This window comes from Pituophis catenifer, unplaced genomic scaffold (genome assembly GCF_029215685.1).
Source record: "Pituophis catenifer annectens isolate HBS135680 unplaced genomic scaffold, rPitCat1.0.hap2 SCAF_2, whole genome shotgun sequence".
NCBI classification, from domain to species: Eukaryota; Metazoa; Chordata; class Lepidosauria; order Squamata; family Colubridae; genus Pituophis; species Pituophis catenifer.
In genome coordinates, this window is record NW_027256882.1 from 90,765,092 (window position 1) to 90,786,804 (window position 21,713).

The 21,713-nt window shown below is 39.0% G+C and overlaps 2 protein-coding genes across 4 annotated transcripts; one reads left to right on the forward strand and one right to left on the reverse strand.

Moving 5' to 3' along the window:
- The first annotated feature begins 383 nt into the window (after nucleotides 1-383).
- CLTB (clathrin light chain B) lies at nucleotides 384-12,463 on the forward strand. Of its 2 annotated transcripts, XM_070937168.1 has the most exons (6): nucleotides 384-714; nucleotides 4,761-4,810; nucleotides 7,802-7,919; nucleotides 8,650-8,761; nucleotides 9,194-9,247; nucleotides 10,888-12,463. In XM_070937168.1, exons 1-6 carry the CDS (start codon nucleotides 528-530, stop codon nucleotides 11,057-11,059), a joined length of 693 nt encoding a protein of 230 aa, XP_070793269.1. In that variant the 5' UTR covers nucleotides 384-527; the 3' UTR covers nucleotides 11,060-12,463. The 2 variants fall into 2 exon arrangements, with proteins under 2 accessions (XP_070793269.1, XP_070793270.1); XM_070937169.1 differs by lacking the exon at nucleotides 9,194-9,247.
- Nucleotides 12,464-17,603: 5,140 nt separating this feature from the next.
- On the reverse strand, nucleotides 17,604-21,609 carry HIGD2A (HIG1 hypoxia inducible domain family member 2A). Of its 2 annotated transcripts, XM_070937171.1 has the most exons (3): nucleotides 21,403-21,609; nucleotides 20,049-20,263; nucleotides 17,604-18,777 (listed from the first exon to the last, which is right to left on the reverse strand). In XM_070937171.1, the coding sequence occupies exons 1-2, from the start codon at nucleotides 21,542-21,544 to the stop codon at nucleotides 20,097-20,099; spliced, it is 309 nt and encodes a 102-aa protein (XP_070793272.1). In that variant the 5' UTR covers nucleotides 21,545-21,609; the 3' UTR covers nucleotides 17,604-18,777; nucleotides 20,049-20,096. The 2 variants fall into 2 exon arrangements, with proteins under 2 accessions (XP_070793272.1, XP_070793271.1); XM_070937170.1 differs by lacking the exon at nucleotides 17,604-18,777 and having other exon boundaries at nucleotides 19,823-20,263.
- Between the last annotated feature and the right edge of the window lie 104 nt (nucleotides 21,610-21,713).

A 21,713-nucleotide genomic window follows, 5' to 3' on the forward strand; every position in this document is an offset into this window, starting at 1 on the left:
TGTTGTGAGTCGAGGACTACCTGTATAACTTTTCCAGGGGAGGACTTTAAAAAGATTGTGCATTGCTACTTCCTTTTGCTGGCTTGACATCACCAAAGCAGCGACGGGGATTCCGTGCTTTGCAAAGAGCATCTCTCGTGAGGGCCCTTGAATTTTGGGATGCGACATTATTCCCAACAATAGGTTTGGACGCCGTTCTTTCTCCCACGCCACAGCTCCCGGGAGCGGAACTACTCTGCCTTCGGAGCTGATGCTGCCGCTGAGAGAAATCCAGGGCGGCCGCTGCTTCCCTCTAATGGCTCCCGAACGCGCTAGCAGCTCGGCGGGTGAGGTCACCTCCTTTCGCCGCGTCAGTCTCCTCCCGCAGGCGCCGCAGTGACAGCTGAGCCGGCGGTTCCTGGTCGCCCACTGCTTGGCTTGGCCGGCTCCCGGAACTTCTCCCTCGGCCGCCCGACGTTGCGGGCGCTGCTCGTCGTGCCCATCCCGGAGGAAGGCGGGCTTGAGAGCTCTGCGGGAAAAAGGCCGTCATGGCGGATGACTTCGGCTTCTTCTCCTCCTCGGAAAGCGGAGCAGCCGAGGCCGCCGAAGAGGACCCGGCCGCTGCTTTCCTGGCTCAGCAGGAGAACGAGATTGCGGGGATCGAGAACGACGAAGGCATCAGCTGCGCCGAAGGAGCCGCCAGGGGAAGCCAGGAGGCCCTCGGGGAGCCTCGGGGTGAGCGTCCCAGGGGCGAAAGGCGGGGGGTGGTGGGGGAAAGGCGGGCGGCTCCTCCACCGAGGGGACCCGCACGTGGCCTGCCCAGGCACGGCGCTGCGGGACCGAGGGGGGCAGAAGAAAGATTCTTCGGATCGTTCCCCAAGAAGCTGCGGCCATCAGCCATCTCGGTGGCTGCCTAGCCTCAGCCTGCCAGAGAAAGCCAGCAAAAACGGAGGAGCCCTGTGTCGAGAAGCCTCATCCAAGCCACCAAGTCCAGTGATGCTGGTGCTATAGTCTTAAATATATCTTTCCAAACGGGGTGGGGGCACGCTGGTGCATTCTTGCCAGTTCTTTCTAGAAGGCCACTTTTGCTCTTAAATTGCGAAAATAATGCTGTGGCTGGACTTGGGGCCAATCACACTCCCCCTCGGCTCAGTCAACCTCAGAGGGTTGTTGTGAGAAGAAACAAGAGGGAAGGGACACTGTATGCGCTACCCCTGGTTTAAAGGCAGGAGTTCTGAGACTCCACAATAGTTACTCTTCTATGGCTGCATAATAAACCTGTGACTGGGCTTATGCCTTGTGTTAAACCACCTAGTTGCCTGATTTTGTGTTGGCTTCATGTAAAAGCAACTAGGGCTCTTCTGTGAGCTGTTTGAATTAACTATGGCTTAGCACAAAGAGCATACTAGGCGCATATATGAGATTACTCTGAATCTCTGCTCTGTGGAACTAGCTGATTTTTCACCCTTCCCTCTTTGGAGCCAGCTCTGCGTCAGGGACCAGCTATGGGGTTGAGTTTCTCCTTAGAGGCAAACACCTTTGATTCTTCAGTGCAGCCTTAGATAACCACAGAAGGAAAGTGAAACAAGCCTTGTCTGGAATGTAGGCCTTGCAAGAGCCACCAAGGATACTGCAAGATCCATCAGGAGCCCTGTTTTTGTGAGTAATGCTTTTTTTGGCTAGAACAAGAACAGACGGCATTTGGCCCAAGCACTGGGCTGGGGAAGAGAGGCTGCAGAAGGAAGAGATGACAATTAGAAGCTGATGTATCATAGGCCTATTGACTTTCTTGTTTAGCTTTGGGAGGAGGTCTAGTAAAGGTTGCCAAACCAGATCTGGGTGCAGCCCAATATTCAAAATGTGGGTGATATCAGGGAAAAGAAAAAGAATCTGGAATGACAGAAAGATATTACACACACCCCAAATACTGTTTTTCATTTATAGCTGAATTCATCTAAAGCTCTCTTGTTTTTAAACTGTCATACTTTCCTACTAGCTGGGACCCCTGGAAATTTAGCAGGCAGTCTTTTCTGTGTATTGCCAAAACAAAGCTGTACTGGTTAATTTCTGTATGCCCTACTGCTGCTGAAGTGCAGATTCAGAGCAAATAAACAGGTCTGTTCTTGCTTCTCCTATGGCAGCAGTCATGAAATTTATTTGGTTTTCTAGCAAGACGTTTAAGCTGTATTGGTGCAAAGACACCTTTGTTTTTTTCTTGTTCATTTACATTTTCAGAGTGGAGAGCATATAGTTTTGTCTGGGTCTCATGTTAGAGACTTTGGACCTCCCCAATAAATGAGCTGTGGTATATAGCTTTTTCTTGTAAAATTGTTATATTTGCTACTTACTGCTAGGATGTAACTTATTTCATCCTATACAACAAAAAAAAAACCTCTTTAGCCCCAACTCCCATTTTCATATTTCATATTTCTAGTCCTTTCGAACAGATACAGGAGAGGAGCCCAAAATCCCATGAACTGTTTAAACTGTTGATCAAGATTTCTTACCACCATACAGTACAGACCCATGGCTACTATATTAGACTTAATCTGCCAAAATCCAGACAGCTGCTGAATGTAACAGTTAGATTTCTTTATCTCTTTGCTGTCTAGTGGTCAGCCAGATTTTTTTGCAGCCCATATCTGATGGCCACATCCAGGCCATATTCAGTGACTCATGTTAATCAATCTTCTCCTCTGGATTGCTTGTTATTATTTAATCCAATATTACTGCCACATATACATTTATCTTAAAATCTATATTTTTATCTGTGACAGTTTTTATTTGCTAGCGTTTTTCCTGGAAGTGCACAGACCGTTTTTTTTTCAGATTAGTCAAGTGTTGATCCATTAATTGTGACAGAAATTGTCCAACTGGCATGCTGCCCAAGCCCAGTATCACGGGCTGAGAGAGAATGACTGGCTCAAAGTCACCCAGCCAGCTTTCATGCCTAGGGCTGGGTCAAAACTCAGTTTCCTGGTTTCTACCCTAATGACTTAATTACTAGACCAAACTGGATTTTTTAAATCAATAAGATAAGGTGAGAAAAGATTAAAAAAGTTGCTAGGATGCTAGGAATCCATTTGAGCTGAGTAGCTATTAAATTCACATAAACAAGCTTTTTTTTTTTTAAATAAAAAGAGTCAGGATACATGACTGATTTCTGTTTCAGTTGCGCATAGTAAAAAATAAAGCTAAGCAATGGTGTGGTTTTATGGCTTTTTCAGCATGTGAATTAAATCCCTGTGCTTTATGATTTATGGGTTAAATTCTATCCAAACCCAACAACTATTATACTGTATATCCAATAAAGTGTCATTTAAAATGTAGTTTAGTATGATATATAGTCCTAGTCTGGTAAAATGGAGGTTTTGAAATAAAGTTATTTTATAGGTACCAAATGTTACATATTAGAAAAAAATCACTTGAATTTTGGAAATCCAAGGTAAGCTCAAGAACCCTTATAGCATGTGGCAATAGTTCTTATAATTTGCCAACATTAGGACAGGATGAATTTGTGTGCTCTTAAAACTAAAGAAAGGGGGGTGGGGTTTGAGATAAATATTTGCTTTCTCTACAATCCAGGAGTACAATAATTATATCTAGAGCTTGATCACTTTCAGATTTTTAATATTTGTTCCGATATATCAGACTACACAGCTATTTCTTAGGTATGGATTATGGAAATTTTTATCCAAAATAACTAGAGGACACTAAATTATTCTAATGAGCTATATAGTATAGTATATGTCACTGTCTACCCTTTTATCATTTTATGATCCCAACAGAAAAATGTCTCTGTTAGAAAATGGATGAGTGCAAAATAGAATATCCAGTGCATGAATCCAGCTATTAGGGTATATAAATTATGATTTATGGCAGGATTATATTGAATCAAATCAGTACTGCTTATTTAACACAATTGTAAAATAAAGTATGGACTATTAAATGCACAGACAACAATTTTATATACAGAGATATATTTGGTGAATTTTACAAACCGATAACCCCAGATTACTAAACTGCAGATGAACCATTTTTAGTTTGTCAAGCATGATGTCTATAAAATGAAATTATAGCTAAAGTGCTTTAATTGCAATTTGTATTAATTATTTCTGATACATTTATTCATCTCTTATATGGCTAGCTTTCCCTTCTGGATTTTAGACATAGAGGTGGATGGCTATAATATTTATTAATTTATTCCAAATGTTTCTATAACACTTCAGATGTACAATTTTAAGTGGCTTATTGCAAGAAAAACTACAAATCAGAAGTGTTGAATAACCAGTTGAATAATGTAAAGATAACTATAATTGCAACCAAAATGGTAAATAACTTTGGCTTAGTGTTCATAAAAATATATTCATTCTTTTCCTTGACTTGAAAGTCTGAAAATATCTCAGAAAAAGACAATGGGAAAGTACAGCTATATTACCACCAAAAAATATTACATGGATACAACTATGAAGATACCAAAAGTCTCACCTTGCAGGATATTTTTTTCCGTTAACAAGTTATTTCCCTTCTTTTAAAACTCTCCCAGATTTTTGCTCTATTGGAGGCCGATGTCACCTTTTACAGGTCTTATGAATTTCTATTCTTTAGTTCAATATACTTCTTCCCTACCTAGCCAAACAGGAAGGTGCTTTTCAAAATAATGTCTGGTGCTGACCTGTCTTGCAGGTTAAACTTTGCAGGTAACTGATGACTGAATGTTTTATCTTACACTCAGATACTGTAGCATTGAATAATACTTTAATATTTTCCCTTTGTTGCAGTTAATTTTGAAAACACAGGAGGAACTACTGTGAACGGTGATGTGTTTCAGGTGAGAGTCTGAACTGAATGGGGCTCTGAATCATCAACTTTCATAAGTTGATGTAATTTACAGAAGAATAGCTGAACTCAAAACTAAGAGACAAGTCTTTAAGGATTTTATCTGGGGCATTTGGCTTTTCTTACTGGTCACTCAAAGAAAAGGGGAAAGGGAAAGTAGTGCTTACTGTAGTGCTAGTAAGTTTTCTTCAGTTTTTGACTGAAGTTGTTCATAATAGAATTCTTTTACATGTTACTGCTTAAAACAGGAAATCAGCTCCACACTTACTCTACTGATTATGTTACCTAGTCTGGTAATGAAACATCTGCAAACAAACAACTAAGATCAGAGAACACCAAGAACTCTACAGTTCACCTCTGAGCTACAGATATTCTCTTCCATCAGTATCCTCTTACCCTAGATATTGTGGACTACCATTTCCATAGTTCCTTTTCATTGGTTGTGCTGATGTGGGTTGATAAAAATGGTTCTTATCCATGTTCCAATCCATCATCTACAGTAACAGCTTGTAAATATTTCTTCTAAAACCAACCGGAAGCCATTTGAAGGCACTGACATTATTGAGGGAGATAATTATGACTGTAAAGAGAGAATGACTTAGACACCGATTGCTGTGAGGTTGAACATCCAATTAAACATAGACATCATACGGAAGTATAGAAAGGACAGCATTGACATGGATAGCTTTTTTATACTTTCTAGGTGAGTCAGACCTCTGCTTCCTTAATTTTCAACAGATATGGCCAAAGATATAAAGTCTAACTGGTCTGGAAGATGCTAGATTGGAAAAGACAGTAACATTCTACCAGATCCAAAAGCCAAGAAAGGCATTGTTCCTTTTTACTTCTGTTTGTACTGAGGGATCCATGAATCAGTCCAATTATGTGTATGTTTATTTAGCGCTAAATCTGTTTTAATTTTGTGGGACTCCCAGTAAATTGAATTGCTACATTACTCTCCATCCAATACAAAATGTAGCTTTGAAAATTTCAATGCAATAGTTCTGTCTTTCAGCTATATCAAGCCCTTCACAAATATAAACAAGCTAACATTGTTTCTTTATTTTGGATGAAAGACTGTTGACCTGAGAATTGCTGGCATATTCTTATATTATTAATTCCCACATTCACCCGGAAAACATTTTTCTGTGAGGTTTTTATCTACTTTTCCCCTCTATCTTTCAATAATGTAGATATTCGAAAAAGACAATGATTTCTTTGAGGCAATGATCTGACTGTACTAAATAATCTGCATACCAAGATAATAATTATTGAATAGCAACTTTGTGCCTTTTTACATTATAGAGGAACCCTGTTATGCTAGTAGGATTGTACAGTATAGTTTTCATTTTTTTTCAAGCAAAATCCTTTCTCTTCCTCACTTTTCTGTATTATCCTGTACTTGTAGCGCAATGTGTATGGGAACTCATTTAAAAGAGCTACTAAGGAGGATCAGAGGCATAACTGTTCATGGGATACCATTCCACAGCATATAACAGCCTCTTGTCTGCTGAGATCAGTGGGAAAGGCAGTGACTATTACTGGAATTTTTGGCTTCTTCTTGGTGTGATTTAGAGTCACATAATTATAGTTTGATTTATGTGATTATATTGGCAACAGTAGATCACTCCTGAAAAACCTGAAAAACCTTGCCGAGAAAACTGCAGGGGTATGTCCAGGAAGTTTCCAAGAAATGGACATGATTCAACAGAAGAAAAAATTATAGACAATTTAGCTTGCGGAGGGTTGAATTGGGATGTGTTCAACACCATAAGCAGCAGTATTATAGAAACAGAGTTTTCTAAGTGCACACGCCCCCTATTCTCTTCTTCCCATCTCTTAAAACAACCACCTTCCCCATACCTCAGAAATTCCTTTTTTGGACTGAGCAATCTGCCTCCCACTTATTTGCTTCTATTCACCTCCAGAGAAGGCAATTCCAGATGACAATTTATTATTGTAAATGAGCTAGTCCAACTTGAAGCTGTAGGTGAACCTGATCTAACCCAACCTGAAGTAGTAGGTCCAGAATCAGCATTCCTGCCTGCAGTATATAAGTCTCAGTTACTCAGTTATATTGGAGGGTGCAATAAGAGGTACAGAAGAAAACTAGGTAGCCTTTTGGATGCTTATAGGTAAGTTGGAAAAGTTTGTTCATAGGGTCATTTTGTTTATGTAGAAACAAGCTACAGCACAGGTTTCTGAAAATAACTATAGGAACCTGATGCTGGATCCAACATTTTAAAAATTATTATCTATAAACAGAATCCATATTGAGAGTTCCTCTAATTTTGCAGATGGTTTATTTAATTGTTACCATTACTGTCCTTTACATGAAGATGACCACCTTTAGCATTTCCTTTGTGATTTCAGCCCGAGACTGTGAAAATGGTTCTTGCCATGACAACAGTTGACACAAATGGCAGTTTTAAAACTCAACTGAAATCAACACCTAGTTCTGGTCAGAGAAGATTGCAGCAAGACATTGGCCCTTTAAAGATTGTGACATCATAAGAATTGTATCACAACGGCTGACTTACAGCTATTACCCCTTAGAATTTCAGGAATTCACCTGAAGCACAGATATGAAAACCATGTTGGCCGTAAATGACAAGGCAAGTTGATTAAGAGAGGACAGGTACATGGCTGATGAAGATGCTCATTCGTCAGCTTGAATATGTAACTCTGAAAAGCATCTGCTTTCATAAGAATGCATCTAGTTGTGTTATTTCTGCATGAGGGAGCCCTCAGACTGTCCTCATAATTTCAGTTTTCTATATCTTATTCTTTGAATTAATTTTTTGGGGGAGGGGAATACTAGATTATGCTTAAATAAGGCCCCAATCAACTAGGATTAGGATTTGCCTACAATCTTATATACAGTAAGAGTTTTTGGCAAGATTGGAGACTCCTATGTTCTGTTTTTTAACCATTCCTTGTTGGGGGAGATCAATAATTCATCCACAGTTTCTTTTGTCCCAAGGAATCCAATGGACCTACAGATGCCTATGCAGCCATTGCCAGAGCTGACCGATTGACACAGGAGCCTGAGAGCATTCGCAAATGGCGAGAGGAACAGAAAAAGAGACTGCAGGAGCTGGGTAGGGATAAAAAACATTTGCTCAGGAGTTGAAATATAACTATACAGTACTCATGTATATTATATTTTTAAAATTGTATTGTCTATGGGGATTGCCATGTATAAGGATAATTTTTGTATAGCAGCAGAGAAGATGGTGGAAAAGAGATTGAACCAGCAGAAAAACTTTTAAACAATGGAAAAAATGCTACTGGGATTTGTTTAGAAAATAAAATATAAACTGGGCAGCAGAATTGAAAAGGGCTCCCAAATTAGCAGAGTAGAGAATGAATATAAGTATATCAGGAAGGGGAAAGAGAAATAAAAACAATATTGTAGAATAAGAAATAATGAGATATATTATTTTAAGTTTTATTTCTAGCATCAGCTAAATAAATACATCAGTGTGATGATGTAGCTAATAAGCATTTTTCCCTCCTTACGAACAACTGTAGGGTTTGTGGTTTCTGTTCTATAAATTCTGTATAGATGTCAAGCTATACCTTTATCCTTGCCATTCATAGCTTCTAGTGACCTCTCTTCCAATAAATGAAGACTAATATCTTCCTCTTAACCTGAGATATGACTTATGGTTCTTCATGACAACATCTATCCAGGGTACCTCACTTTTTTGCTGGGGATGACGGAGATGTCATTCTATACATCTGGATCGTGCCAGGCTAGATTTAGGCTAGTTAACTTGCTAAGACACTTAAGAATTTCCTTTCATGATATGTTTTTCTTGGTTTTAGATGCAGCTTCGAAGGTATTAGAACAGGAATGGCGCGAAAAGGCTAAGAAAGACTTGGAGGAATGGAACATAAGGCAGAATGAACAAATGGAGAGGAACCAGGCCAATAACAGGTACAGCTAGGAAAAAAGTTTCTTAACTACTTGTTTATATCTGGATCTGCAACAAATGAAAGGGCATCCTACTGGATGTCAATTTTAACTCAGTCGTAACTGAGTTAAACATTCGTTGGTTACTTTAGCTGCATGTAAATAAGGTAACCTTGGGAGGGTTAATTCTAGTTCTTAGAAACTAGCTGTCTCTGCACCAGGTCTGTCACTGTGGGAGCATTATGACAAGCAGTTTACTTCTACAAAAATATTCTCATTTTCTTTCCTATACATTTGATTAATGAACCTCTTAACTCACTGAGCTGCTAATGCTTTCATGTAGCATTTAGTTCTGCCTCTTCTCTTTTTAAGGGTATTACTAATCTGTGTTTCTCTCTTTAACTCTTTGCTTCCATTCTGCTCTGCCCTTTCTCCTGTTACTGGACCTTGCCACAGGATTGCTGACAAAGCCTTTTACCAGCAGCCAGATGCAGATGTGATTGGCTATGTGTATGTCTCTCTTGCTCATTTTTCAGGGGGTGGGGGTAACTTTTCTGAATGGGACCATGCATGGGGAGCTCCAGTGTGTGCTTTTTGCCTAGATGTTTCGTCAAAAGGCCAAAAACAGCCCCAGAATTACCTCATAATTAACTGTGAGAATTATAATTCCCATAATTCACTGTGGTGTGAGAATAATCATTGTAATTATGTAGTTTCCTGACTCCTGATTTTGCTTTAATATTGTTTACTCTCCATTGGTTAGGATAAATTTATATATACTATTTTTGGTTAAGCAGATAAAGGAGAAAGGTCTCTTCTATTTCTATTTCTAAATTAACAGTTTTCTTGCTGGCATAGCAAAAAGGTAAGGCATAAATTGATGAAGCAGTTGGAAATATAGAAGCTTATATATACAGTAGAGGAGTAACAGAGGAGTCTATGAAGTGAAGCCGCAAAATGGCCAAGGTATATTCTATTATGCCACAGATTTCTTATTAAGGAATACCTACTAGTATTTTGAAGAGCCTTAAAGATTTGACTTTTTGCCCAGGTCTTTGGAGAAGACAACTGCTATTCCTTTTCCTTTCTGTTCCCCTCTTGAGTTTACTTTCTTCCATCATTGTTCCTTCATTTTCTACTGTTCTTTGGGGGGGGGGGAGTTGTATTGTTTTTTTTAATGTTTTAACATTGTATACTACTCAGAGTGACTGGGAGTTTGGGAGAGCATTTAACTTTAATAAATTACTATTAGTACTAGATAATTATAAGACTTATGATGATTTATAAGTGCTTCAAAGCATGTCATATAAGTATCCTTTACATAGGCCTACACTGTAATTATTTTTCTATTTGTTTTCATGCAGTGCCAGATACTAGTCTGGTAATGTTCCTCATACTGCAGAATCTAAGAGACGCTGCTTAAATACTGTATATCAAAACAGTTCTTGAATCCTATATTGTATGCTCCTACTGTCCTTCCAATAAGTTGCAGTGCTTCTTTTAAATAATCATTCTAGTCTCAAATAATCATTCTAGTCTTTAGCAATTCGCTTCAGGATTTACCATATTTTTGCTCCTAACCTTGGATTCACGTATAAGGTATATATCTTGGTCATCTTTGTTGTTACTCATACATACATTTATTGTTTTCCCTCTTATTTTTTTTCTTGTTGAAATAGCAGAAAACCTAGAGTACTTTTCAAGCCCGTGATCATGATTATCCATGATTTGAACTATAGCTAATAATAAACTGCATTTAGCTGGTAGTGTATTTTATATCTGTACACCCAGATGATGTGACTCTTAGAATCTATGCCTTTACATGGTGGTCAGTGTGGCAAAGTTTGTTAGTCAGAATGTTCCTTAAAAGAAGGAAAATAAGTTCTGGGAAATTCTTTTTTTTTTTTCCCAGATCTCAATGGCTGTATTCACATAACAGACCAAATCACAAACCAACCAAATTTAATCTTTTGCGTGATACAAGTCAGGCCTATCTAATTAATTTATATTTAGCACACCATGTGAATGCAGAAAGCGTGGTTCGTTAGTTAACCAGTAGTGAATGTTTTGTGCCAATCCAGACCTTGTCTGGAGGCAAACATTCTTGCACTTCTTTTCTGGCCTGACAGTGTCTTACTTGCCTTCTCCAGAGCCTCAGAGGAAGCCTTCCTAAAGGAGTCCAAGGAAGAGACGACTGGCACTGAATGGGAGAAAGTGGCCCAACTCTGCGACTTCAATCCCAAGAGCAGCAAGCAGTCCAAGGATGTCTCACGCATGCGCTCAGTGTTGATCTCCCTCAAACAGATCCCTCTGGCCCGCTAGCCTATCGGAATAGAGGCTGGGGCTGGAGTGAGGGTGCTGGTGGCTCTTTGTGCCAGCCAGTTTAGCAGCAACACCACCACAGGCTTAGAAGGCCACCAAAATGGGGGAACAAACAAAAAGCATCCCACCCCTGCCTCTTTCTCTCTTCTCAGTATGTTCCTGTCACTTAGATTGGGTGGCTGCCTGTATCCCTCAACCCCCCTTGAATTTACTTTGCTTAAAGGGTGCACTGATATCTTTTTACACATATTTATTAATGGTGTGGTCCTTGGGCAACTGCTCTCTTCCCTGCTGCCTTCAGGCAAGGTCACTTTCAGTATTGGGTCGTTCAGTTTCCCACTCCCCCAGTGTTGCCGATAACTACTCCCCTCAAACCTGGCTGGTTTAATTGGTTAAACATCATTCCCCTCTCTAGTCATTTGTATTCGACCGGGTGGGGGTGGGGAGTGCTAAAACTGAGCTTAGAGCTGGGAACAAAATTCTGGTCCCAGTTCTGTTGTTTTTTTTTTTAACCCGAGTGATGAGCATGATTCTCCGGAATGGCCAACAGTTAGAGAGTTGGGATTCAGTTGTGTTTCCCACTTATGCTGGACATCGCAGGCACAGTCCGATTGAAGAGGTCTCTTAAAAAACGAGTCCTTCAAGAGCAAATGTACAGAAGAGAGAGAGAGAGAGAGAACGGACAACTGAAGTAATAATAGATGTGTGTGGTACATTTTTAATGGCAAACCTGAAAATGAGATCTGTATGAACCTGAAAGCTACAATCCAAGCTAAAACCACTGCACAGAGAATTGCTTGCACTAAAGAGAATGTTGTTTCTTTTTGAGATAATCCTTTAGGTTTAGTTGATGTCTAGGAAGAATATATGAGCAGATTTCTTCACTTTCAGTCCTCTCTTCCAAAGTTATTCCATATTTGCTTAAGAATACACTAAATGTATAGCTACAATGTAGAGTTAAACTGGATGTTATTAAAAGGTACCTTCTTTGGATCTTCTCCACTGAGATAGCTGTAGATTTAAACAAACTGAAGCCAATTCTGGTTTCGCTCATATAACTTAATACACACATAGCTAAATACTATGTTTTATGTTCACATTTGTTTGGCATTTAGTGCCGTAACATACAGTGAGACTTACTCCCATGTAAATATGTTTAAGGTTTCAGACATAGATATGTCACTTTTATTCCAGAAGATACTTGCCCGTTCAGTTTTCAGGTCTTTGCATTGGCAACCATGTCCTTGCTACTAAGATGGTTTTCCAATCCAGTTACCTAGAGGAAATTTTGTATCATCAGCAGTGTCAGATGATGAAAGTTTTTCTTAGTCTTTCTTCTTTTCCATACTACTCGTTCAGATCTGCAATCTCTCTTGCTGTAATTAAAGAAGACTCTTCCAATTCTTCCAATTTCCCTTTGGGTGTACATTTTACTAGAAAGGGAAGCTTGGCTCCCTTAGTGAAGATTTTTCATGTGGGCAAATGCACAGATTATAAAATAATTCAGCAGTGTAAAGCTGTAAAATCAGTTTTTGAAAATGTGGCTTTAGAAAAAAAAGACTGGGTATGTTACTTCATTTTAGCTGTTGTGTAGCTGGGCTGAAATACATTCATGAAAACATAGCTGTACATACAGCATTTAACAGGTTGTGTTCACTACATAAGTTAGCATAGGTTTGCGTAAATACTTTACTTGTAAAATGTCCTAATGGGGTAAATTCAATATGTGATTTTTGCATAGTAACACATTTTCAAGAGCCGCAACACATTGAAGCGAAGGCATCTTTTTCTAATATTTTTTCTTAAGCTGATAACTTTCAGTATTTTTCATAGGTGGGTTATATTATACCAGAAAGTGCTATGCTAGAAATCATCCTTTGAAGATCTGAGAATGTTCCCCAAAGGGATTTTTTTTTGGGGGGGAGGTATCATTTGGTGGTAGTACCATCAGAGGTTGCTCCTTTAAATAAGGCTTTGGGAAGTCTTTCTCTTGCATGTCCTTGGCTTGCATCCTGTGGGTCCAAGATATTGACATTTGAAATGAAAAGTTCATAAGAATCCTACAACATACATCCCTTTTGGAACACAAGAGCAAAGAGAAGAAAAATGGAGAAAATGGAATATTCTCATAAGCTTTCTTTTGAGAGGTGTTTACTGAATATCATTTTATCAGAAGCCAAAGACGACTCGTTCAGGTGTATGTGGCAAAGATGGCAAGGCTACCAAGGGGAATGAAGGGACAATTACAGTTCTAAGGATAATGTCTTGCCCCATCATTGACTACTGAGAAATTTATAGCCCAAGAAAATGGCCAAGTGCTCCTAGTAGCAATCACAGTCTTGCTGGCCATTTCGGCTTAACAAAAATTAAAACTCATCTCCCAATGTTCTGTGAGATTTCTAAACCAACTGCTTCTAGAATCAGAGTAAAATCACAGAATGCTTGCTTTTACATTTTTTAAACTGAAAAAGTAATTAAAGTAATAGACATCAAAATGCATTTTTCAAAATTTGTTACATAAGACCATCGTCAGGATTCATGTATGAAGAAGTAATATTGTTTCCTGCAAAGTATTTTGAAGCAAAGATTAAAAAGTTGTGCAATTCAAAACATTTAAAGACAGTTATGCGTGCGAACCCAACTAAGTTTCTTAATTTAAAAAAAATAGATACCTCAAGATCTCCCCATATAAAGCTCGTAGTTTTCTAAACCTCGCAAACCAGTCCTCACACCAGCCAGAATTAAAAAATCAGGATATTTTAGAATTTCTTCCATAATTATGTAAAATTACACAAATGATGCAAATTTATGTAAATTTTATATTTTAATAGATTTAATAGCTATTCCTCAAATAGTTAAAAAGTTTTCATGTGCATAATTTATATATATAGTTGGGCAGTCTTGGGGTAAGAGTTCTGCGCATATAAAAAGAGCCTTTTGACTTCTTATGCACTATGCAGATATGCCTATATAATTTTCTTGGCAGTAGTACAAAATTTTTGCTGTTGCCTTATTTCTGGGATACCTTTCAATTTCCTAGTCTAGATTGGGATGATTTGTGGATCCAAGTACAATCCAGATTAGTTGCTTAGGTTTCTGAGGTTAGCCAAGTTTGGCTAAATACTGCCACATACAGCATTTAAATAAATCCTTAAAACACAGGCATTGTGATAAGATTTTAAAAGAATGGCTGCTGTGCTTCAAATCCTATAAGCTACTTCTGCCTTATAGTTACTAGCACAATTTCCTGCATAATAATACTAAGGTGCTAATAAGAAAGCTAAGATGCAGAACAGCTTCTGCAAAAGAGTGTCATTATCATGCAAATATTGCCAGAAAGGAAGTAAGGAACCCAGTATCTCCTAGCTAGGGTATGAGCCAGAGGTGGTATTCAGCAGGTTCTGACCGGTTCTGGAGAACCGGTAGAAATTTTGAGTAGTTCAGAGAACTACTCCAGCTGATCGGGAGGAAATGGGGATTTTGCAGTAACCTTCCCCTGGATTGGGGTGGGAATGGAGATTTTACAGTATTCATCCCCTGGAGTGGGGTGGGAATGGAGATTTTACAGCATCCTTCCCCTGCCATGCCCACCAGCCACGCCCACACAACCGGTAGTAAAAAAATTTGAAACCCACCACTGGTATGAGCTATTTGGCTTAAATTTTCAAACATTCACGGTTCATGTCTAAACAATCAAGATCAGCGTCATAGCTTTTCCTTCTCTTAGTATTTGCATCAATCATTTTTTTCGATATAACAAGCTACACAGTTGCCTGCTCATTAGTGTATGGATCAAACTACAACCCCATACAGAGCCATAACCTTTACTTCTGAATAGGCATATATTGTAGCTGTAAACAAGTTGAATAAATAAGTTGAGCTGTAAATAAGTTGAATGGGAAGAGCTTTAACATCTTACTATATGTATATATTACAAGGCTTTGCTTCAATGGTGCTCACAGCTTTCCAAGGTAATAAAAAGCCACCATCCAGTCCAGCACAGATTAAGTTACTTTAGTGTAATAATTGCCCAAAATAGGCTACTCATACACAGTGAACAATTATGCTGCTAGTAGAATATTGTGTGACTCAATGAGAGCTAAATTCCTGCAATATAAAATACTGAACTCTTAACTACAGGAACCACCAAAGAATTTAAAGTCATTATAGACACCTATCAATCAATCTTTCTAGTGCTGTTATCTCCCTGGAAGTGTAATCTAGCCATTTAATTCATATAACACCACTCCTTTTAGCCTTGATTTCAGAACCATACCGGATATCTGCTCTATTCTGCATGCTATCATACTTCTGCATTGTTTAAAGCAGCGCATGGGAAGTGCATACAGTAGTTTCAAGCTGTTTTGGTGGCAGAAGCTTTTATGAACTGGCTGTAAGAATTCATCCATAGGCACAATAGAGAAAAGTGATCTGATCGGACAATCAGAATAAACTTTTCTCCTCCATTTAACATATTTGAGTAATAATTATCAGATGTAAACTGTTAACCAAAATTGATTTACAATGCAAGGAAATAGTCAAAGAGGATTTTTTTCTCTGAGAATTACACACAACAATATGATTATGCATCAACATCATTATTTCACCTGACTTAGGCTGCCAGCAAGATGATTAGCACAAAATGCCTGGATTTGTTTTGGTGACAAAAAGCATAATGCACTTTGTTAGGTTTTGGCTTACAATGTTGGGTAAACCAGGCTTAAAATCATAGTAACTTGAGTGCATTGGGCAATTCAGCTGTAGTTTTACTCAATAACCCAAGGTTTGATGTTGCTAGGTCAGCCATTATAATTTAGTCAATAAACCATGGTTTAGCATGATACATAAATTCAGCCAATACAGGTTTTCTTGAAACTCTCAATTCCTACAATAAAGGAATGCCTATGATTTCAAAGAAGAAGCCTTACTATGTAGAATTTTGCATTTATTAAAATACGTCTCACTTGTTCCTACCTAAAATATTTGCTATCTCCTCATTTTTTTGTGTTTTTTTGCAAATTTGAAGATTTGAACTCTGTCCAAACAATTTATAAATATGTTGAATAGAACAGGGCCCTGAGGCATGCCACTTGACTCTTCCTTCTAGATCAGGGGTGTCAAACTTGCATTGTCACAGCATCGTCACATGACGTATCATGACTTTCCCCCTTCGCTAAACCAGGCATGGGTGTGGCCAGCGCGTGATGCATTAGGGCTGTGAGTTTGATACTCCTGTTCTAGATTGATACAAAACTTGTTCAATTCTCCTTTTAGCCTGTATTCCATTATCATCTCTCTCAGAATCTCCGGAACTTTTTGCTAAAGTCAATGTACACTATGACTATAGTGCAATGGACAACTAAGCTGGTCATTCCTGTTAAAGCACATCAAATTGCTTTGGGTTAACTATACTTGCTGACTCCTGCAGGGGGCCAGTGCATTATTTTTTAAATGTTCCCAAATTATTTTCCCAGTATGGATACCAAGACGAAATGATTGGTCATTAACATGGTCAACTTTTTGGTGTTTTGCTGTTCTCTAAACTTTTGGCATTACATCTATTTGTCATTAATTTTTAAAGAAAAGACACTGAAATATATGCAAGCTCATCCATGAGCGTTGCCTGGGATTAGATTTATCCTGGACACAAAGCTATGCTTATAATACTAGTTTAACTGAATTACCACTCCCTTGAGTCGCTTGCTTTAGTTACATTAATTTGAACCTAAAAGCCCTTTGGGGAGACTAATAGAGTAGGAGATTATGACATTACCCCATTGTGGAGTCTTTGGTACATTGTTATCATGTTACCTGGTAACATTCAGGTAATGAAATGTCTGCAAACATTTTAGAGCGCGCCAAGGACTCCATAGTTCAACCCTGAGCTACATACAGTATATTCTCCTCTACTGAAACCTTTTTATTCTTTATTACTATCTTATCATCTTTTTACAATTCATGCTTATCCATTCCACTTACTTCCTTTTGCTAGTCACAGGTTTTCTCTTGCAAATCTAAATTCTTTTCTACTTTAGGATTTCTGGCTATCAAAATATATTTTAACATCTACTTTGTCAAACACAATAGGCATGACCAAACTTTAAGCAGGTTTAATCCTATTTAAAATGTAAAGATATTTAAAGATTTAGTATTCGTAAAGATATTTAAAAATCCTACAAAATGCTAATATACCGGAATGTAAATGTGATTTAAATTCTGGTATATTAGCATAAAATTATATCTGAAAATATATACATATTGTTGAATGATAATTTTCCCCTAGCTCTCCTTTGTAATCTAGCAGTTTGAATGCATAAAGAATTGCTAGAAACTTTTTAAAAAGTGGTATAAATTGTTAGAAAAGCTACGACATGTGGAAGACGCCATTAGTTAGCAAGACCAAGTTAACAGTTCTGTGGCAATCTAGCAAGTTCAAAAATGAACCGACTGGAAAAGAGATGCAATTTATCCTAGCCTTGACATTGTTAGAGAGCTGCAAGATAGCCAAAAAACAGGAATCTGGTAGCACCTTTTCAGACTAGCAAATTTTATTAAAAGATAAACTTTTATGAAATACAACTCCGTTCTTCATATGCCTGAAATGGCTACTCAAATACAAGATTTAAATTGGAATGAAATTGGGTGGAGGGAGGGGACAATAGGCCAGTTTACGTACTAATATATAAGGCTGTTGTGACTCTGGGCAACATACAATAGTAAAATAATTAAAGAATACCAATATATATATATAGACATACAGAAAACCCCCCACAAATTCTCAAGGACCCGTGTGACACTCAAAGGCCTGAATCATTCCAGCCCAAGACCTAGGTGAAAAGCCAGCTTTTAAAAGCATTTTTTCAACAAGGTCTTCATGCGGACAAATAGGATATTGTTCCAGAGGGCAGGTATTGTGACCAAGAAGGCCATCTAATGATACTGTTTAATGGCTAAGAATATGACAAATCTGTTTAATCACAAAGTATGGGCAGAAGCTACGGAAAAGTCTCTATGTCATGAGATGCGTTTATGTAATAACCAGCACAGTGAATTTACTTGGAAGCCTCCCAGTAAACAGTACAACTCACAAAGCAGGGGTGTTGCATGGGCATGCCCATAATTGCTTAAGTTGCTGCTATATTCTGGATCAGTTGAATCTTTTGATGGTCTTCAAGGGAAGCCACATGTAGTGCATAATGCGATAATCCATAAGTGAATAAAGCATGAGTGCTTGTTAGAAAGGCCTCTAGGTCCAGAAAATGGTGCAATCTATATGGATTTCTGCAAAGGCCTTCTTGGCCATAGCTGCCACCTGCTTCAGCTGGAGCTATGAGTCCAAGGAGATCCCCAAATTGTGCAACAGGAGGAAATGGATTCCCATTTGGGCCTAAAGATGGAACATATACCCAGTTCCAACACCCACAGCCACGTGGCTTGTTACAGTTGAATGAGTCTCTTCCTCCACACATACACAGCTTGATAGCCTCCAAATAGAGGTACAAGATTTTGATCTCTGCCAACCTTGGGTTGAGATAAACAACTCAGTATTATCACCAAAGCGATGGTATCTGACCCCAAACCAATTCTCACCCAATGTTCTCAAGCAGATGTTAAAAAGGAGAGGAAGAGTGCTCTAACTTGTGTTGGTTGAATTCACTCTTCATCTTCCTCCAATAGTGCTCTAGGTGGCTCTTCTGGCATTTCATCTCCTAAGTGCCCTGGAAAATCAAAGCACACCTCAGGATTCATGCTCAGCGAAAGGATGCACTGGTGTAATCTGTTTTAGGGCCTTTGCTACATGTCCATTTCAGCCAGCCAGCAAATTCTCAGCCAAATTATTCATCAAATACTTAGGAATAAAGAAAAAAAAACCAACCTCCCTCTACAACTTGTCAGGGTTTATTGGTTGTCTTGGATGGTCTAGTCCAGGGGTGTCAAACTCATGTCATCATGTCGTCATCACGTGACGAATCAGGACTTCCCCCCCCCTTCGCTAAACCGGGTGTGGGCATGGCCAGCATATGACCCATCCAGCCCATGGGCCAGGAGTTTGACAGGCCTGGTCTAGTCTAACAGATTCCAATTCCCATTTTGCAAGGTATGCAAAATGTAAAGCAATCAGAGCATATGTCCCCAGTAATAGACTGATGATAATGTCCACAACTCTCAGTTCAGGTAGTAAGTTCCCTGAAACAAAAAGTAAAGACCTCTGATCTTTGCATCAGGATCTTGATGAGAAAGTCAGCTTGACAATTGCCATGAATTCTAAGACTCCCATGATTTAATGCTACCTGGGGGAAGGTTGAAGCCTTGGCGACTCCACCCCAATCCACCAAAGGAATCCAGTAACTCAGGCAGGGATGTCACTATGCAGCATGAAGGCTGCTACATCAACAAAGTCACTGCTCAATGGCGCCCCTCTTCAACCAAAGGTCTTACTCTAGTTATCTGCAGTTTTACAGAAGTTGTATGTGAGGCAGATTACAAGTACTTTATCAAGTAACAATTGTTTCAGACTAACTCAGTAGGTCTTAACACAATGGTTTTTAATATATCAGTTAGATTCCTCTTGATTTCTGTCCATCCTTGACAGTGACAAAATTTCAGAAAAAATAACATCAAGAATAAAAACTTTGATTCTTTAACACTAACATAATGTGGTTCATCACACCCAATCGCCATAATAAACGTGTTATTTTTGATGCACTTTTAACCATATAACTGCCTAATAGACAATAAAGGCCCTCCATCCAATCTGCTTCATTTGCATCAGGTAATCTTACTGGCTTTATCAGAAAGACAGGCTTAAAACATGGCTATGATACACAATGTTATACATCAGTGGCAAATTTGAATTGATGGGATACATTAATAATGTTATTAAACAAAACTGGGTCTCCTTGGTATCAGGAAAGTCACTTTCTAAGTAGCATTGAAATATCATTCTGCAAAATGTGGTGTGTTGGCAGGCAGGCGGGCTTGTTCTTACCCCGGTTAGTGGACAATATTTTCATATTATTGTACAGTAGCAGCTTGTTCACTTGGATGTCTTCAGGTTTGTAACAGCCATGCCCACTAATAGGGATGCAACAGTTAAGCCCTGGGCTATAACACGGGCCCTCATCATCATCTGGGATTGCTTGGGTTTATTATTTATGAAGCAGATGAGTCCATAAGTCAAAATTCCAGCTGTACCAAGGCAGCCTGGAGGAGAGGGAAGAAAAGGAAACAAAAGGAAGAAATTTTGCTATAAAGGCTTAGGCTATCTCCTGAATATACCATCCCATCTTTTCATTTGAGAGCTCCCAGTTCTGTCAAGAAACTTTGGTTCATTAACCTTTGGTTCTCACATATTAAAAAGGATAACAAAAGATCTAAACACAAATATTTAGGTAGGGCATTCTTTTCCATTCCTTCACATCAGGAAAAACTTAATTTATACCACTTTTATGGCTCATGTTTCTGTTAAGGACAAAGACTGATTTGATTTTTTTGTAATTTAATATTAGTATTTTCCTGATCAGTCTCAAATCTCAAGGACTGGTGGTTATTAAGCCATGCTTACACTTTCCCTTTCTCAATAAGATCTATGCTGTTTGATACAACAAAATCAATCAAATTTGGCAACTGATGTGTGGACTTGGTGTGGACTTCATAAGTCATAAGAAGTTTATTTGTCAAGCATATATAAGATAACAGGTAAAAGTATAAACATAATTTGAATACATGAAAGGAGTAAGTGAAGTAAGAATATTAGGGCAGGGATGGTAGGCACGCTGGTGCACTTATGCACACCCCTTACAGACCTCTTAGGAATGGGAACTAGTTGGGGAATTCTGGGAGTAGAATTCCACACATCTTAGGGATGCCAAGTCTGTAAAGCATTGAACTAAATTAAATGATGAGAAAAAATTAAGGAGGATTTGTTTTCTCAGGAGCTCTTAGGACCGTTTGATTGAGACCAGCAAAAAGGCATTTCTGATGGCTTGAGCTATTGTCCGAAATAATCTTTTTTGTTCATTCTTAGGATGGGCTTCAGTATAAAATCCTTTTTACTGTTTTTCGCATTTTAGGTATATTTGATTTACTAGGTTGTTTTTCCGGCTGTTTATTTCACGGCAATCTCCCCCCCCCCCCCCACCCATTATTCAACACTGCCTTAGAAAGCGGGAATGGACAGGCAGAATGAACATATTTTAAAGAAATAATGCAATATTGAAATAATAACCGCACTGCTTTCCCCAAAAGTCGCGCTCTCCTCTTCGATCCCCCGACCAACTCGCTTGCTATTTAGAGAGGAATCTATCTTATCTAGAGAGGAATGAATATTCGCCCGGGCTCACCAAGGGGCACAAATGGATTCTCGCGGAACTTGCGCACGAACTTGCTTTGGAAGGGTTCGGCACTCCCCCGAAAAGTCGGAGTAAAGCCTTCAATAACCGGGGGTCGGTAGGGATCAAATGGCGGCGGCGGACTCTGAGCCATGGCAGATCTCGCCAGATTCCGACGCGCGAAGGTCACCTCTCGATTCGCTTTAACGAGGTTCGACTCTTCCGCTGTCGCTAAAGGAGGCGTCGACCGCCGCCCCCTATACACACACTCCGCGCTCTGGGAAATGTAGTTCAATTTAACCGCATCTAGGCTACTCTGATTG

Coding starts and splice junctions, on each gene's coding strand:
- CLTB (XM_070937168.1), top strand. CDS start 528: ATGGCGGATGACTTCGGCTTCTTCTCCTCCTCGGAAAGCGGAGCAGCC. Junction 7,920..8,649: donor AAAGAGACTGCAGGAGCTGG/GTAGGGATAAAA, acceptor TCTTGGTTTTAG/ATGCAGCTTCGAAGGTATTA. Junction 9,248..10,887: donor GCAGATGTGATTGGCTATGT/GTATGTCTCTCT, acceptor TGCCTTCTCCAG/AGCCTCAGAGGAAGCCTTCC.
- HIGD2A (XM_070937171.1), bottom strand. CDS start 21,544: ATGGCTCAGAGTCCGCCGCCGCCATTTGATCCCTACCGACCCCCGGTT. Junction 20,264..21,402: donor GAATCCATTTGTGCCCCTTG/GTGAGCCCGGGC, acceptor CCTCTCCTCCAG/GCTGCCTTGGTACAGCTGGA.